The sequence below is a fragment of the Eptesicus fuscus genome, chromosome 9, assembly GCF_027574615.1.
Source record: "Eptesicus fuscus isolate TK198812 chromosome 9, DD_ASM_mEF_20220401, whole genome shotgun sequence".
NCBI classification, from domain to species: Eukaryota; Metazoa; Chordata; class Mammalia; order Chiroptera; family Vespertilionidae; genus Eptesicus; species Eptesicus fuscus.
The window spans coordinates 22723476-22737221 of NC_072481.1; the positions used below are offsets into that span (position 1 = coordinate 22723476).

The 13746-nt window shown below is 49.5% G+C and overlaps 1 protein-coding gene across 1 annotated transcript; it reads right to left on the reverse strand.

The window, feature by feature from the left end:
* Positions 1–418: 418 nt before the first annotated feature.
* Positions 419–5677, reverse strand: C9H1orf216 (chromosome 9 C1orf216 homolog). The gene is made up of 2 exons (XM_028159985.2): positions 5550–5677; positions 419–2931 (listed from the first exon to the last, which is right to left on the reverse strand). Exon 2 carries the CDS (start codon positions 2924–2926, stop codon positions 2249–2251), a length of 678 nt encoding a protein of 225 aa, XP_028015786.2. The 5' UTR covers positions 2927–2931; positions 5550–5677; the 3' UTR covers positions 419–2248.
* Positions 5678–13746: the final 8069 nt, after the last annotated feature.

Genomic DNA, 13746 nt, shown 5'->3' on the forward strand with positions numbered 1-13746 from the left:
AAGTTAATATAAAATAGAAGATCTAATATGATTGGCATCAACAAATATCTAAGTCACGCACATGTACTGTAACCACATCTGTGTCAGAGCCATCTAAGGACCCTCCGTCATTTGCAGTCAGGCTGCCTTTCAGGGAAGCAGTGGCTCTAGAGCAGGGTTGAGAAAGTGAGTGTTTTGTGTGGGGGTGTCTTTCACAATCAAAGCCCCCATTTTCAGGCCCAAAGGTGCCTTAGGACAAGGACAACCCAAATAAGTCTCTCGCAGAGGCCAAGTCCCCCCTGTCAACCTGAGAAACCCCTTAGAAGAGACCTCTCTGTCTCACCATCAGACAGTCAGCCATCGCAGGCTGGATTCCTCCTCCCCAGTGTCTTCCCCCATCCTTACCCCCCAGCTCAGAACCCTGCTCAAAAAGGCCACCAGATGACACAAACTCAAGAATAGAATAGAAACATAAACTCAAGAAATGCATTTCTCTGCTCCAGTTTATTCATCTTGGTTCAGATTCAACATGCAAGAGCTAGACACAAGTTCCCAGGGTCACTAGCTCAGCCTCACTCCCCATTGCTTTCACCCACCCACCCACTTAGAGATAGAAAGAGCCCCCACATTTTACAGACAGGAAGACTGAGAGCCAGACTGCTAGTATCAATGACCTCCATGCCACTGCTCACCCACTAGGATCTTGCAACCTCTTGGCTCCCAGAAGCAAAACAGAGAGCTTGGCTACCTTAGTCTTTGGCTCTCTCCACCTCACAGAGCTTCTGCTGGAGCCCGTCAACTCCCATTTAGAGGGCATTTCAGTGATGAAAGGGGGTATGATTCAGCATCCTAAGCGTTTACAGAGGTAGGGCTGACCCTGCCCCCTGCCCCCTCTTGAAAGAACTGTGGCTCCTCCTGGCACAGACAGTCTGATTTCAGGGAAAATAACCAAACTAATTCAACATCCAGGGCTGCTAAATCCAGAGAGGCACAGCATGTAGAGGCACAGAGATGGAAGTGAGATTTTACCCAACAGCCTGGGAACACCTTGTCCATTCCTTGCAAGCTTATTAGCACACATTTCTGTTCATCAGAAGCTTAACTCAATATGGTCTGTAACAGCTCCTTTGCAGTGGAGAGGAGCTGGTTTGTGGTTTGTTTGGAACTGGCATTTAAGAATTCCCAAACTCCTATTTTTCACAGGGTCCTACCATTATCATCTCCACATCCCTCTCCCACGTGCTGGGAGGCAGAGTTCAAGAGAGACAGTCCCTATCTTCTTCTCTGATCCCACCCCCATCCCTGCCACGATGTCAATCACCACCCCCAGCTCCCCTGCCTGATACTAATTCTCTACCAATTGCTCTGGCAAAATTGCAGCCAAAAGCCTTGACAGGCCAAAGCGGCTACTATCTACAGCAAATCCATGGTCAGGGACAACAGCCTTAGCAGAGCAAAATCTAGGAAGAGTGAGGGGAAGGCGAAGGAGGGGTGGCCTGGGAAACTCGAAGAGACCCCCTTTCCAGGGAGCAGTGGGGCCCTGTGGAGAAAAAAAGCTACAGCAGGTCATGGGTAACATAGGGTGCGGATGGATGCCCCACATGTGCAACTGAATATATATTTGCACACCCTTGCTCAGGAGTCTGCCTGCAGATACCTATTCCTAATAGACACTTCCCAGGCTTCACCAGCACACATGCACCCCTACTTATAGGCCTACACAGACAAGAGCTCACTCATATACACCCACCACAAGCCTCAACATTGAAACCTACTCATAGGCATACACTTCTTTTGTATGTACAGTTGACCCATGAGCAACAAAGGTTTTAGGAGTGTCGATCCCTGAAACAGTCGAAAATCCATGTAGAACTTCTGACTCTCCAGAAACTTAACTACTAATAGTCTGCTGCTGACCGGAAGCCTTATGGATAACATAAATAGCCGATTAACACATATTTTGTATGTTATACGTGTTATGCACTGTATTCTTACAATAAAGTAAACTAACCAAAATGTTATTACTCTCTTACATACATACCATACGTACATAGATGGACACACACACAGGCCTGCACATAATTTAGGCTGTGTCTATATACAGCACACATAAGCTGATGCCTGGCACATGTTAGCACATACATACTCACTTATGCTTACCTGCACTCATACCAGCTAATAATCATATACTTGTGCACAATCACACACATGCCTGCAAATATATACATATACCCTTGCACCCCAGAGAGGCACACTCTTAGTCCTGGTCCTAGGGCCTGGATGGTGCTGCCTTATGTTGGAGACAGCGGATAAGCTCCTTTCGGTTGTCTAGGATGGTGTCGAAGCTCTCCTGAAGACGGGCCTGCTGGTCAACCAACTGATGCTGCAGGCCTCGGATCCACTGGAGCAAGGCCAGGCGGCGGTACATCACCAAGTGCATGTGGTGCTTCTCCTTCTCCTGCTCTTTGTAGCGCTCTTGAGCCTGCAGCTTCTGCACAGCCTGGGCCACCGAGGGCAGAAGGGGATCTGAAGGCCCAGGGCTGTGAGGGGTCCCACAGGAAGGCTCAGGGCTGCTACTAAGGCTGTCAATGCTTAGGGAGCTGCTGGCATAGCCGTTGTCCTCCAGAGGGGAGCAGATTGTACCGGCACTACTCATCTTCTCAGGCTCAGCTCTGGGGATCTCTGCTCCCTCTGGTGGGCTGCGGAGCTCCCCCTCAGGGAGTCCAGGGTCCTGGAAGGCCTGGTTGTCAGAGGGCAACTCGGAGGAGCTCCTCATCAGGATGGGCTCCACTTGGTCTGGCATCCCATGCCAATTCTCATTGGCGTCCTTGGCACTCGCCATGAAGTTGGAGTTGCTGTCTGGATGAAACTCAGGTTGACATACTGCAGGAGGCGGCCCCCCCAGGAACTGGCCCCCCTCAGCTACCTCTGGCTGGATGGCAAACATCTGGCCTGTAGAGGGGAAGCAGAAGAATGAGTCAGAGCAGGACAGGGTGGGGGTCCTGACAGAGTGGAAGCAACCAGCAAGGGAGCCTGGCTGCTCCTTCTCAGTCCCTTTCCCTGTACTCTGGTAACACCTCCCTTCCTGGTTTTCCTCCTCCCTTTCTGTCTGTTGCTTCTCAGTCTCCTGCACAGGTTTGCCCTCAGCCCTCTGAGGCAGGGAGTCTTCTCATTCTATGCACTTCTCCTCAGATGACCTCAGACTCTGCTGTAGCTTCAAGGAGCATCATGTGTTGGTGACTCAGATCTGCCTCCAGCTCAGATCCAACTGCTTTCCAACCCTGCAACCAACCACAGGCTCCTCAAACTCTATGTGTTCAAACAGCTCTTCCTCTTCAGTGACCTGGGCAAAGTGGCCCCACTCTCCATTGGGCACTCTAGTCAGATACTTGAGAGCATCCTGGACCCCTCACTCTGTTTCCTTTCCCCATCTCATTGGCCACGAAATTCTGAGAGAAAAACACACACCCTCTGTGTGTGTATGTACATACATCTCTCTCACTTTCACTTGGCTTAGGCCATTTCTTTTTTTAAAAATATATTTTATTGATTTTTTTACAGAGAGGAAGAGAGAGGGATAGAGAGTTAGAAACATCGATCAGCTGCCTCTTGCACACCCCCTACTGGGGATGTGCCTGCAACCAAGGTACATGCCCTTGACCGGAATCAAACCTGGGACCCTTGAGTCCACAGGCCAACGCTCTAGCCACTGAGCCAAACCGGTTTCGGAGGCTTAGGCCATTTCTTACCGGGACTACTGACTGCCACAGTCTTTTCTCTGATCTCTCTGCCTCCAGTTACAAATGTAAATTTGATTCATCCTAGCTCCCTAAACCTCTACATGGCTACAAGGCTGTGCTTCATCTGGCTCCTGCAGACTTGCTTCATCTGGCTCCTTCATCACCCCTCCAGACTTGCCTCTTGCCACTCTGCCCCTCCTGCCACACCAAACTGCTCAGAGATCTCAGAAATGCACCATTATTCTCCTCCTGCAATTCCCTTGGCCTGTGGTACCCTTCCTTTCCCCTCTCCTCTAAGGTCCTTCTTTCTCCACCCACAAATTCCTTTTTAAAAAAAAATATATATATATTTTTTTTATTGATTTCGGAGAGGAAGGAAGAGGGAGAGATAGAAACATCAATGATGAGAGAGAATCATTGATTGGTGCCTCCTGCATGCCTTCCCTCCCCCAGGGGATTGAGCCCGTAACCCAGGCATGTGCCCTTGACCAGAATCGATCCTGGGACCCTTCAGTCCACAGGCCAACGCTCCATCCACTGAACCAAACCAGCTAGGGCACAAATTCCTTTTTATACTTCAAAACTCAGCTCTAATATCCCTCCCCCCTCTCTGATGCCATCCTGATTTTCTCCCCACTGCCCCAATATACACAAACACACACAGTTAACTGCCTTCCTCTGGGCCCACGGCCCTGGGTACACACTGTCTAATTCATGTTTGTTTCTTGTCCCCAACACATAATGGATGATCAGTAAATGTCTATTCAGTTTTTTAAAAACTCTCTTGTAGTAGCAGCTTACAAATCCGGCTCCCTGACTAGATGGGGAACTCCTCTGTATATCCTCCATCATATTCCCAAGAGCCAGCACGGAGCTTGGCACTAGCAGGTGTCAGTCCATACCTCCTGGGTGAGTGAATGGGGGAGAAGGGGGCCTCAGATAGGGGAGGGGGGGCCTGCAGTGGGATATCTATGCTCAGGAAGAGCAGCAGGAGGGTCCTGTCGGCTGCCCAGGGCTGGCCCCGCTGGGTCCAGTTCCTTCCTCTGCCCAAGGAGGACCCCACCTCCCTATGGACAAGCCTCTTGGACTTTGCCTCCTTCCCTCCATAACTACTATCCTGTGTCCCTGCCCCTAACTTGCTCCATCTTGATGTCCTGGAGGGAGGACATACAATACTATTCTTACTTCCTCAATAATCCCCTTCTACCAAAATTAGGGTTTCAATTGGCAAGAGGTTTCTACTGACCACGTATCACTAGAATTAGAAAATCCGGGTATCAGTAAGAGTGAGAGATAATGTAAGCGACAAGGACCCCCCCCCTCCCCACATCCAGTAGTGGGCAGGAGTCCTGGGGTGGGGGTGGGGGTGGGGATGGGGGATGGTGTAGGGACAGTTCCTTTATAACCTTCAAACTCCCCGCTAAGCGAGGTGCCTGGAGATCCCCACCCAAATGTTTCCTTTTTCCTAAACTTGGGCGGGGCCATGGAGGAAGCTGGGATGTGTTGGTGGTGGGGTTACGAACCGCAGGGGTCTCCAAGACGATAAAATGGGAACCCAGACACCCCAGGGTCAGGTTTCTCTCTCTAATCCGCAATTTGCCGGGGTTTGGGTGGGTGGTGGGGAGGTCGCTCGGTGAGGATGGGGGCGATGGGCCTCCCTCCCTGCCTAGCCTTGCAGGAGAGAGGGAGACTCCCGGAAGACAGAGAGTAGACACCTTCCTTCCCTAATTTCCCCATAGGAGGCAGCTGTGCGTAGGCTGCGACTTCCCTCCAGGTCCCCCAACCCCTGCGGCTGAGCCCCAAACCCTCCCCCTGGGGCCCCCGACTCACAGCCTGGAGGCGCCCGCCCCGGCACGGCCAGCTCTGGCTCCACTGGCCCCGCGGTGGGAACTCGCCCCTCCGGGCTCGGGGTCCCTGGGCCTGGGCGTCCACGCGGGTCCGGCGTGGGGTGCGGGGTTTCTGGGCTGCGCTCCCAGCTCCAGGCGTGGACTGCGGAGCCGGCGGCGTCAGCGCGTGGGGCGGGGCGGCCTGGCCCACGTGGGCCGGTTCGGTTTCCCGCGGAGAAGCGGAGCCCCTGGGCCGCCCCCCCGCCTGCGCCTTCCGCAGCCTTGACCGAGGCCTTGCAGGTCCAGTATTTAGTTAGTTCCTAGCTGCCCTCACTGGGCTCCTCTCTGCAGAGAGAGTGACATTCTCAAGATGAAAATCTGGTCATGTCACCACCCTCCTGCCTAAAACCCCTTGATGGCTTCCCCATTGCAGGGTGAATCCTTCAGGCAGCATCCTCCGGGCTCTGAGCACCCTGCCGTCTCTCCCTCGTCAGCCTTTGAGCTCCGGGCCTGAGGCTCCTTGCTGCCATGCGGCTTTTGCACACACTGCTCCTTCTGCTGAACATGACCTCCCCCCCGCTCATATTTTAGACCTCTTCTCAGATCAACCTTCTCTGATATTATCCCTGAGCACGTTGTTCCTTTCCTTCATAGCATCTATCACCGTTTGAAATTATGTATTCATTTTGTGCTTATTTATTAAAGTCACTTAGGAAAGGTACGCTTTTAAGAGCAGAAAGAAAATCTGCTCTGGGACAGGCATGGGGCTACTGCCAGGCCGGGTGCCAGTGCAGTGAGCTCTCCTCAGTTTCTATTTACTGAAGCCTGACCCCCTCACTCCCTTCCTCCTTGGGGGAAACGCATAGGGTTTGGGGGTCCAGTTTGCAATCAAAGAGAACAGAGGAATTTCTGGCTTCAATCATACAACCGAAAAGCACTGGCTGGTGTTAAGTAAGTTAAGGCTTCTTAAAATAAGTTCCCCAGAAAGAAGACTGGGACAAATTTAGCCTTCAGGGCACATGAGCTTCGGGGGGGGGGGGGGGGGGAGTCTTCCACACCATTTTATTGAACGAGCTATGCAATTAGCTACACCTTCCTCATGTACCCCCAACCCCATTCACCCCATTTCAAAACTAAACTAATATGGATTCATTGTTGAATAATACAGTTAAAATCCCTTGTCCCATCTCTCACTCCTAATTTTTTTGGAGGTAACCAAAATTCTTAGGGGTCCTGTTTCGACAAGGCTATTAAAAATATAACAAATAGCCCTAACCCGTTTGGCTCAGTGGATAGAGCCTCGGCCTGCAGACTGAAGGGTCCCAGGTTCGATTCCAGTCAAGGGCATGTACCTTGGTTGCAGGCACATCCCCAGTAGGGGGTGTGCAGGAGGCAGCTGATCAATGTTTCTCTCTCATCGATAGTTCTAACTCTCTATCCCTCTCCCTTCCTCTCTGTAAAAAATCAATAAAATATATTTTTTAAAAATTAAAAAACACACACAAAATAAATAAATAAATAAATAAATAAAACGCCTTGTCTTGCCTGGCCTGAGTGGCTCAATGGTTGAGTGTCGACCTATGAACCAGGAAGTCATGGTTTGATTACCTGTCAGAGCACTTGCCCGGGTTTTGGGCTCCATCCCCAGTGTGGGGCATGCAGGAGGCAGTCAATCAATGATTCTCTCTCATCATTGATGTTTCTATCTCTCACTCTTTCTCCCTTCCTCTCTGAAATCAATAAAAATATAATTTAACAAATAAATAAAATACCTTGCCTTCATCCCTTTCTATTGCTTTTTTTTTTTTTTTATGAGAAAGAATTCAACTCTGTGATCTCTGCTGAGGCGTCCTCTTCCAGTTTCAACTTGATTCCAACTCACCATTCTGCTACCGAGAGACTAAATGTAAATTAAATCACACCAACCAATCCTATATACAAAAATAAGGGAGATGGAAGAGGGAATAAAAACCATTTTACGAGTATGACAGTTCCTATTTTTTAAGAGGGAAAAGGAAATAAAAGGGAGAAGGCAAAGGTAATTCAAACTTTGGATGCTCCCCCAGCTTAGAATATACAGATGAAGACCGCAGGTCTGAGCTGAGTTTCCCTTTTCCTTTACCCACAGCCAGTTCCCCTGTGAGGTGACCCAAATCTTCACTCCTAAAGGCTTCGATGGCCTGGATTATGCAGCTCTCCCCATGCCATACAGCCATACAGTCACCTGATGGTTTGGTGGGCCCAGAACAGCTCCTCCCCACTTTTCCTTCAGCTCTGTCTCTCCCAGCCCTAACCACGTGGGTTAAACAGCAGCCTGATGAGTGCCAGGATAGAACTGCCCACTCCAGGTGAGTCAGTCAGTCTTTTTCTGGGACTTGCTGACATAAGATTAAAGGGAGACAAAGCAAGGAAGATGTGAGCCCAGGGCTGTAGCCATCACATTTCCTGGCAAGTAGAAGTCAGTTTGTAATAGGAGAAAATGATGCTGCCACACAGAAGCAAAGACAAAAGACAGTGTCCTGGTGATGGTCCGGTCCATTTCCTGAGGCCTGTGTACCTTCCAATAAGGCCCTTGTTTCGCCAAGCCTAACCTGAGTGGGATTTCTTTCGCTCGCAATCAAAAGAACCATGATTAATAGAGCATCTCTGGGTCCCACTCATGCACCTCTCAGTCCTCATTAAATAGGAGCAACTCTATTTCCCCTGGTAGCCATTATCACTCCAACCTACATGGTGACCTCCTTTCTTCTATTTCTCTAGTAGTATGAGGAGCTTGGAATGTAGTGGAATCATCTTTGTGTTCCCTGGTTAGAAACATTCCTCCCTAGATGCTAACGCCTCCTGACCATGCAGAACCTAGAATGTCAGAGACAGGAAGTTAACTCTGAGAAAGTCATTAGGTACAATCACATAAGGCACCACACCTCCTCAACCCCTTCGTATGTGTTTTGGCTACAAAAGACAACAAATCATAGATTGACTGTTGAGTTAGAGTCTATATTGTATGTGGCAGGCTTTGAGGGATGAATAGAAGCTCACCGAGAGAGAGAAAGCAGAAGAAGGCCAAGTGTGTTGAGACAACCCAGGGAAGGCCAGTGTGACTGGTACATGTCGGGCAATAGAGGTAGGAGATGAAGCTGGAGGATAAAGTAGGCTAAGAGGTGAAAGGTCTTGACCACATGCTGTGGAGCCGGGGCTTCTTCCTGGGGGCCACAGAGAAATAACGGGGAGCCCCCAGAGGTTCCTCATCAGAACAAAGCCCAGGCTCCCAGTCCCGGGGTACCAGCCACCTGCTTTATTTTCTTCCTGAGCTCATATCATCTGTCAACCTCCTCACATGGCTTTGGGAACTTAGGCAAATCAATCCATTTTAACCTTTTTAGGTTAAGTAAAGATATTATGCCTTGAACATTATTAAATAATGTTATAATGTGAACATTGTTAGTTGGGATCCCAAGACCAGGCACACAGCCTTGGAGAACCTTTGATGTATGAGCGGGCCCTGAAGGCATATTAGAAGGAAAATCATTCCCCAGAATTAGCTCATCTCGGGAAAGAAAGGCCTACAAAGCTGGTGACCTAGTTGATTTGTTCATCCATTTTCTCTTCAGCCTCTTAAAGGCAAAGTGCACTCTAGTCTATCAAGAAATTTTTGTGACCATGTTAGGTAAGACAGGTCCACTCCCCACCCCCTATATGGCTGTTTTCTCAGCTATAAAATGAGGGGGACGTACATCAAGTCTGAAGCTAAACATTTTTTTGGAAGGCTTGGAATCTTTTATTTTCATGCAAAATATTTGCAATACACCCAATTTGAGCTCTCTTTCTCTCCTGAACACGCCCACACTAAACAGCTCCTGAGGGGGGGATGTCCCAGGAAGCTTTTCAAGTTCAGTGGGACAGTTTCAAGTCCACTGCAGCCCATGAACTTGGGAGATGAATCCCACCCCAACCTTTCCCTTCACTCCTGGAGGGAAAAGGGGCGAACTGAGGGGGTGTTTGAAGCTGCTGGAAGAATGAAATAGACCCTTTTCCTCAAGGCACCCAAGTGGTAAATGTTCTCTCCCAAACCTCTCTTCCACCAGGAGTCCAGAAAAGTCAAATCCAAAGTCCTAAGGCTGTTTGAACACCCCAGGGCCCACAGCAATGGGAGTGAGCTAGATAGAAAATCTGATCTGAAGGGAGAATGAGAGAAGGGGTGCCTGTTCCACCCCCTTCCTAGCAGCTGCCTCTGTGGGCTCCATAATCCCCGTGCCCTCTCCCCCACCCCATCCTCAGGCCGCCCACCTCTCCTCCACCCACCCCATTCACCAGTAGGAGGGCTCAGTATCAGCACAGCCTTTCAGGGCCTGACAGGTCCTTTCTGGGTGCCCCCCACATGTAACCACTTAACCTCTAGCACAAAGGGCTAGCCTGAATGGGCTTGGAGCCGGTGGCTCGTGCAGAGGGGGAGGCCTCAATAGGATTTGGGGAGCTGGGTGTATAAACCGCTCTGCTCCAGCAGCCCTCAATGGAGGAGCTGGAGTCGGGGCATGTGCCGAGGGGAGGAGCCCGGCAGCTGCATCCCGCCCCTGAACAATGATTTATTCATTCTCCTGGCACACACAGAGAACACAGGCCGGGGAATGTGGCCCCACAAATCGCCTTCGGCCTCTGCTGATTCCCATGGCAATCATTCTGTTTAAGAACGCACCCTCATACTTGTAATTTATTGCCTAAAGCCTGCTGTTCCCGTCCCCATAAGGAAGTAGAGTACATTATGGGAGGCCTTTAGTAGCCTGAAGGTCAGGCAGGCAAATTTTGAATTGGGTCCATCCAGTCACAACCCTATTCTCTGAAAGCTTCCTGATCAGGTTTTTCTCTCACCCATTTCATAGCAAGAGAAACTGATGTAGAAGAAAAAAGCACAGAGCTTGGCCTGTCTCAGGACCGGGGGAAGGAATGAGAAAGAAGCAGGAAGTTGGGGAGCTTAGCCTAGAAATAACTGACAGGTACCAGAAATGCTGGATGAGTTAATGGACACTAACAAAAGGTGCCGAGTTTGCTGTCCCCACACTTCTCCCCAGCTCCCGTCCTCTAGCCACACCTGGCTCCATTTCCTGGGAGAATCTTGGGGAGAAGTTTGGGACTAGGGGAGAGAATGAAGACAGGTAAACAATGGTACTAAAATCTATAGATTGGGAAAAAATGTTGGGTGGGTAGGTGGTTTCAAGAAGCTAAATTGTGACAAGAATGAATGCGTTTTGCTCTCTCGCCTCCATACCTCATGTCACCAGGGCCAGATCACACAAAAAAATCACCATAATAAATAAAACTAAAAATCAATAATGTTAGTAGAACAGGGAGAACCAGATTGAAGTGACCATCTTCAGACTGGCCCCTGGGCCTTCTGGCCCCAAGCTCATAATTACCTTGTCACACAGAAAACAAATCTATTGTGGGTGGTAAGTGTGGTGGGCTGGGGGATTCTGGGCAAGGAGTTTGCCCAGCTGAGGAGGGGGAGGGGTTGCAGTAGGAAGACAGATTGGCCTTCGGTGCTGGGGAGAGAAGGGGAGGGAGGTTGAGGCTGACAAAACTAAGGCCTAGACAGCTTCCGAAAGTTTTCTTTCCTTAGACAGGAAGGCGGACACACTAAGGAAGGTGAGCCTGCCTAATACTGTTACTGGTGGTGGGAAATCAGAGGGGACAGGAAAAGGCCCAGCCCACACTCGGAGGGCAGGTTGCTTTGATGCTGCTGCCCTCTGGTGGACAGAAAAAGACAGCACCAACACTGCCCATGCTGGAAGCACTGGAAACTGCGGAGGGGTCTCTGTCCTTTCCTATCCTAAAGCCTTGGGCACCAGGACTAGCACACTCGCAGGCTGGATTCAGAAGGCAGACTCGGACAGTTCAGCATGAAGAATGTTTATTAAGAAGTAGCCTTTAGCCCTGTCAGCGTGGTTGAGCATCGACCTATGAACCAAGAGCTCATGGTTCGATTCCCAGTCAGGGCATATGCCCAGGTTGCAGGCTCGATCCCACGTGGGGCGTGCAGGAGGCAGCCGATCAATGATTCTCTCTCATCATTGATGTTTCTATATCGCTTCCCCTCTCCTGTCCTCTCTGAAATCAATTTAAAAAAATGTGTGTTGTTTTTTTTTTAAAGAAGAAGTGGCCTTTGGATCAACACCTGTGGAAGGGAGGGGACAGAAGCTGAACTGCCATACCCTCAGCCTATTTCTAGGGGAGCTCTGAAAATAGAATGTCCTATCAGAATTGTCTGGAAATGAGCTGAGATGGCCAGGCATTAATACCCCTGTTGTCATTGGATGTAGGCTGTGCTGAAAAGGGGCATGATCTTGGACAAGGCGCTCTCTGCAGCTGAGGCAATCCCCAAAGGGGCTGACTGCTGAAGGCAGCGTTCCCGGTAGCTGGGCCAAAAGGCCTTCATCGAAGGGGGATGGGGTAGTACATCTCGGGGTCTACCCCACACACCACAGATACTCAACATGTGCTAAATGAATGGCAGGGTAGGATCATGTCTCAGGCTCCAGGCTCAGCGGGACAGCACATAAGTCTCAGTTATTCAAACTGTTACACGCTGACCTTTGGAAATGGTCGCAGGAGCCCTAATGCTCAGATGCATGGATTCATTCATTCAACAAGCACTCATTGAGGTTTACTATGTGCGAGGCCTGGAGGCAGACACTTCACAATTCTTTTTTACTTAATCCTCACCACTGTGGAGCTAGTATTAACTCAGATTATTCAGATGAGATCAAGTTAAGTGGCTTTCACAGTCCAATGACACTTAAAAAAATGACACTCACAATAGGACAAGTGCTGTTGCCACTGCCAGATTCCTTGGGCCAGAAAGGGTCTTGGCTCTGTTCTGTGTGTGCATGTGTGTATGTAGAGAGATGGCACTGCTCTCAGCCAGAACACTTCTATTGCTGCCAAGAGTCGAGACTCCATGGCCTCCTGATTCAATTCCTTACTAATGTTGCTACCCAGAGGGAACAGACCCCCAGGCTTTAAACATTCCTGGTTGTGCCCTAGCCGGTTTGGCTCAGTGCATAGAGTGTCAGCAGGCAGACTGAAGGGTCCCAGGTTTGATTCTGGTCAAGGGCACATATCTCGGTTGCAGGTTCCTCCCCAGCCAGGGCCCTGGTCAGGATATGTGCAGGAGGCAACCAATTGATGTGTTTCTCGCACATCGATATTTCTCTCTGTCTTTCCTTCTCTCTTCCAGTCTCTCTAAAAATCAATGGAAGAACATCCTCGGGTGAGGATTAAAACAAAAAAAAAAACAAAAACCGCCGAAACCGGTTTGGCTCAGTGGATAGAGCGTCGGCCTGCGGACTCAAGGGTCTCGGGTTCAATTCCGGTCAGGGGCATGTACCTTGGTTGCGGGCACATCCCCAGTGGGGGGTGTGCAGGAGGCAGCTGATCGATGTTTCTAACTCTGTATCCCTCACCCTTCCTCTCTGTAAAAAATCAATAAGATATATTTTTTAAAAAAACAAACAAACAAAAAAAAACATTCCTGGTTGTAATACACAGCTAGTTCCTTCCCTGGATATTTAAGGGAGAGACAATCCTTATTCCTCAGTGTTCTTTGGCCATCTGATCATCAGGAAGGTATGAAATGTTAAGTTCTTCCCCTAATGTCTAACTTCCACAACTGCTGTGATCATTTGGGGATGACACTGAAGGAACAAGAGGTGGAGGTTTCTGTGCCTTTTGCTAACCCACTGGTTCTGCTGGAGGCGAGAGAGAAAGCTGTCAGCTGCTGCTCTATTATATCCCTGACATATTCCCATCCTTGGCCAATTAAACCTTTCAGCACTCCCAGCCACCAACATCAAGATTGTAGTTTTCTCATTTAGATTCCAGTCATAAAGAACTTGAAGGAAAAAGGAGGAGGGGGGAAGCTTGGATGTCATGGAGCCATTTCTTTCTAAGTCTGACTACAGAGACATAAAGTACCCTCAATACCACACACACACACACACACACACACACACACACACGCGCGCGCGCCATTCCTCCTGGGCCCCCAGAACCTAATTTTTCACATTTGGAAAACCCAGATGATTTTTGCCTGGGTCCATCTGGTTTTCCAAATAACCTGTCTATTTGATAAATAACATAAGTTAAATTAGACAAGACAAACAAAGAGAGGGGTGGGCAGTCAGCTTTTTCCCTTCCCTCAGCCTCTG